Source organism: Orycteropus afer, unplaced genomic scaffold (genome assembly GCF_000298275.1).
Source record: "Orycteropus afer afer isolate SDZICR_OR568_19922 unplaced genomic scaffold, OryAfe1.0 scaffold00345, whole genome shotgun sequence".
Classification (NCBI taxonomy): domain Eukaryota; kingdom Metazoa; phylum Chordata; class Mammalia; order Tubulidentata; family Orycteropodidae; genus Orycteropus; species Orycteropus afer.
The window spans coordinates 3,579,741-3,584,948 of NW_006921932.1; the positions used below are offsets into that span (position 1 = coordinate 3,579,741).

Sequence of the window (5,208 nt, forward strand, 5' to 3'; positions counted from 1 at the left end):
CCCCCCCGGTGAGAAAGGCTTCCTGCATCTTTTAAATTCCAAGATCCCTATCTGGATCTCTCCTCTTTCTAGGAAACTTCCTCAGAGACCTGATCTCTGGCCATTTGAATTTTATAGATCTAAACTTATTTAATCAATCTTATTTCTGATAAAAATAGTAATACTTTTTACATTTCATCAACTAACGCTATTTTTTTGTTGTTGTTTTTCTATTTATGTGCCATCAAATAGTTCTAGCACATATGGACCCCATGTCCAACAGAATGAGACACTGCCCAGTCCCAAACTATCCTCACAATTGTTCCTATATTTGAGCCTATTGATACAGCCACTGTACCCATCCCATTGAAGGTCTTCTTTTTCACTCACCCTCTACTTTACCGATGATGATATCTTTCCACAAGGATCGGACCCTTCTGATAACTTGTTCAAAGTATGGGAGACAAAGTCTTGCTAATATTGTATTGTTGTTGTTGGGTGCCATCATGTCAGCTCTGACTCATAGTGACCCTACGTACAACAGAATGAAAAGCTAATTTTAATGGTATGTTTATTTTAGTCCTGGAATTTTATGATTTTTTTTTTTTACTAGAATGAGGTGACAAAAATAATCATCCTAAACAGAACAGCTGATTTCAGAATTAAAGCCAGACTCTCCTCTGTAAATAATCCTGTAAAGACATTCAGTGCTTCCATATAGGAAATGCTTCATATTCTTCCATCTTAGTCACACCAAAGCCCTTTTCAGCACTCACAACTCAACAAGTTGCTGGACAGATAAGGAGGGAAAGAGATTCTTTCCTGGGCTTTATCAGTGGACAACAGGAAGTCAGGTCTGAGCTGAAAGTAAGAAAACAAATTATAGTCCTTGGTGGTAATGAGAGTAGCAGATTGGACCTGAAGAAAGCCTGCTGTGGAATCAATGAGGACCTAAGGAGATAAACTGTGGCCATATGCTTGGGCTATTGTTGGAGTGGAAATTGTTAGATCCTTCCTATTTGTTCTTAAGCTCACAAGTACATTCAAGAGTAAAAAATAAATATTTACAGGAGTGTATAGTTGAAGAGTTAATAAAGTTCATATGTTTCCTTAGTGAAATGATTTGTTAACATTTTTTTAAAGAAACTTAAGAGATTTAAAGAGAAATTGCTACCTTGTGAGAAACTCACTCACCCTGATGCTTCAGTCACTCATTAACTTTTAGACAATTTTTTAACATTCAAAAATGTATTCCTTTATAAATATTTAAAAGGCATTTTGCCTATTTTTCCTCAGTACTTAAAGTCAGTCAGTTAAATTCACTCACACTACTACATCCCCTGCTGTCCTATAAAACAAGAGACAGAAACCACTGGGCATTTGTGATAACTCAGAATTCTTTGTCATCACAAGCTCCCTGTGCTACTGATTTAATACCCCCGTCTCTCCTTCATTCATAAATCCCATTTCCATTTCTATGTTTCACTTCCTTCAATGGACTTTTTCAGACAAGCCATCATCTGAACTCTCCCTAAAGTTTTACCTTGGATCTTAGATACTTCTGAAATAGGTCATTCCACCAGATTTATATTTCTCTCCAAAAACTTTTAGGTTGTTGTTGTTGTTGTTGTTGTGTGCACTGTTGAGTCACTTCTGATTCACAGAAATCCTGCATGACAGAGTAGAACTGCCCAGCTTAGGATTTCTTAGGTTGTAATCTTTATAGAAGCAGATCACTAGGTCTTTTTTTTTCATGGAGTGACTAGCCTAGGTACATGGATAAGAGAACAAGCTCACCCCTGAGAATTCGGGTCCTTCACACAAACACTCTAGGAACAGAGGTGAGGATTTGGAAGGATTAAATGATTTTGACAACATAAAAACAACCCTTCCCCAGTGAAGGAGTTATAAAGTCACCTGGATGTGGTGAATGGCTTTCAGAGAGGGACTCCTGGAGAGTTACATTTGAGGACACTCTGTCACTCTAGAGGAAAGGGTGTTACATGGTGTGAAAACTGCTTTGTGAGTGAGGTAAGTTCTGGGAAATGGCAAAAAAAGAAAGTTATCTTAGAATTAGAAACTCCACAGTTATAAGCATCTGGAAAGGGCTAAAACTCCTGTAATGGGTGTTGGCACAATCAGAGGACAACACTAGACATCCAGTAAGGAGACGGTGGAAAGAAAAGGCAATGGATAGTATAGTCCTAATCTTGTGGTCCGAGGAATGCAAAACTGCATGGACCCAGAGGAATGTATTCTAGAACGAATAAAAAAAGTCTGAGAAGCTTCTTCACTAATAATCATTAGCTTCAGGGATGAATAAACACAGAAGGAAACCTAGTTCTTGATTCCAAAGAGCTTATTTTCCACAGATCATCTGGGAAATCCTTAACAAAATACAAAAATCCATAGGGCTAAAAGATACTGACTTTCTATATAAAGTAAGGAGGGTAAAAAGGGAGCTCAAATTTAGAGCTAAAAGTGTGTGTCTAGTCAAATGAAGGGCCTCTGTGTAAATAAGTATTGGTATGTGTTTGCATACATAATACACTTCTGACTTGAGGATAAAGATGTTTCCCATCCTGTTCATAAATACTGTGTTAGACTGGGTTCTCTAGAGAAAAAAAAAAACAGTAAAGCTTATATATAGAGAGAGAAAGAGAAATTTATCTTAGGAAAATGGCTCACACACTTACAGAAGCTGAGAATTCCAAAGTTCTTGGATCCAGAGTCAAGCTGGAGGCTTTTCCTGACTCTCACAGCTGCAGGAGCTGCAGAGCTCAAGGATGGCAGGCAGCACACTGGCTATTGACTCCAATGAATGACGCATCCAAGATCTACAGGCTGAATGGTGGATTGTTTGCTCATAGACAGTTGTAGGCAGCACAAAAAAATCCCGATCCACAAAAGAATGTCTCTTATCCCAGGATGTCCATAAATATACTGGTAGCAGCCCACACCCCTAGGTAAACTCCCTTTCAACGGATTGGCTGCTCAAAACATATTCATCTGATCCCATCATGAGAATAATCACATAACAACTGCTTAAAACACACAGAATTGTGGTCCAGCCAAGTTGATACACAGCTCCAAGTATCACAAATACCCATTTGGATTTTACATGTGAAGTTTACTGGGAAAATTAAACTTCTTCATGTTTTGTGTGTGTGTGGTGTGTGTGTGTGCATGTTCCATCCCCTCCCTTCCCACCTGATAACAAACAAAGTCTCCTTCCCTAAATAAACCTTTCCTTGACTATTTACAATAATGAACTAACACAATATTTGGCCTTCTGTGATTGACTTTTTTCAGTCAGCATAATGTCCTGCAAGCCCATCCACATTATGTGGTGTTTCACAGATTCTGCATTATTCTTTACTGTTGCGCAGTATCCCATTGTGTGTATGTACCATAGTTTGGTTATCCATTCTTCTGTTGATGGGCCCCTGGTTGTTTCCATCTTTTTGCTATTGTAAATAGTCCTGCAATGAACATCAGTTTGCATAGATCTGTTCTTGTCCTGGCTCTCACTTCTCTAAGATATATATGTAGTAATGGGATTGCTGAAAGTTAAACTTCTACAACAAAAATTAAGTGCTTAAGTTGATGACATCTTCTCAGGCCATATGAGCAATATGTAAATGAAACAAAAAAATGGAAGTAAAAGTTTAGAGGAATGTTGAGAAAATGAAAGTATTCTCTTCCCTATTTAAAAGCCATGATAGAAAGATGTTTTCAGAGAACTTAGGGTGCAAGGTTCAACCCGACAACCTGCTCAGTCAGGCCAGCAGCATCCTCCATTCTCCCCATGGCCCTCCTGCTCTCTCTACTGACTGTGCTGGTGGTATTAAGCTATGACCCTATTCAATCTCTGGGCTGTGATCTGCCTCATAACTACATCTTGGTTAGTAGGAAGACTTCTGTGCTTCTGGGTCAAATGAGGAGACTCTCTCCTGCTTTCTGTCTGGACGACAGAAAGGACTTCCGATTCCCCCAGGAGATGGTGGATGGCAGCCAGCACCACAAGGCCCAGGCCATCTCTGTCCTCCAGGAGATGCTCCAGCAGATCTCCAACCTCTTCCACACAGAGGGTGCCTCTGCTGCTTGGAACATGACCCTCCTGAACCAACTCCACAATGGACTCCATCGACAGATAGAAGACCTGGAGAACTGCTTGGTGCAGGTAATGGGAGAGGAAAAATCTGTCCTGGCAATTGAGGGCCCTCTACTGGCTGTGAAGAGGTACTTCTATGGAATTCATCTCTATCTGAAAGAGAAGAAATACAGTGGCTGTGCTTGGGAAGTGGTCAGAGGGGAAATCAAGAGAATGTTCTCTTCATCAACAACCTTGGAATCAAGATTTAGAAGAAAGAATGGAGACCTAGGTTCATCTTGACCTGACTCTCAATCCAGTATGTCTTACCACATCTCATCATGTTTCTGATCATTTCAAAAGACTCTCGTTTCTGCTCGTTCACTGAATTTATTGAACTCGGGCATTAATTTGTCTGTAGTATTCAGCAAGTGTCTGTTCAAACATCAGTCCCTAAGAAAAAAACTGTCCTGCTTTCTTATTTATTTATTTATCTATGTATTTAGGTGTGTTGATTCATTCTCATATTTATAATATTTAATTTTTTCACTTAATAAATTGTTATTTTTTCACATTATATTGTATTAAGATTTTTTACATTTTTCCCTTGACACAGTTCTGGTAGCATAGTGCCTAAAGCACTTGACTGCTAACCAGAAGGCTGCCGGTTCAAACCCACCAGCCACTCCTCAGAAAGAAGATGGGGCAATCTGCTTCCGTAGTGATACTGCCTCGGAAACCCAAGGAGGGGTCGCTATGAGTTGGGTCTGACTGGATGGCACATAACAACAACAACAACAACAACACAGAGTTCTGGTGGTGTAGTGGATAAAGTACTTGGCTGCTAATCAAAAGTTTGGTGTTCAAACTCCCTAGCTGCTCTGTAGAAGAAAAATGAAGCAGGCTTCTTCTGTAAAAATTTACAGCCTTTGAAACCTATGGGGGTCCCTATGAGTCAGAATTGACTTAATGGCAGTGAATTTGATTTTTGGTCTGGTTCCCCCTTCCATTTTATTAAATTTCTGTTTTACTTATTAAATTCTTAATAAAGAATACTTCTTGAATTTGATTATTAAAAAAAAAAAGGAATGTTTTGTTTATTAACCAAATTGATGACTGGAGTAAAATTTATTTAC

At 39.1% G+C, this 5,208-nt stretch overlaps 1 protein-coding gene across 1 annotated transcript; it reads left to right on the forward strand.

Annotated features, from left to right (window-relative positions):
• The first annotated feature begins 3,787 nt into the window (after positions 1 to 3,787).
• On the forward strand, positions 3,788 to 4,375 carry LOC103207021 (interferon omega-2-like). Its single transcript, XM_007952551.1, has one exon. The coding sequence runs from the start codon at positions 3,788 to 3,790 to the stop codon at positions 4,373 to 4,375; it is 588 nt and encodes a 195-aa protein (XP_007950742.1).
• Positions 4,376 to 5,208: the final 833 nt, after the last annotated feature.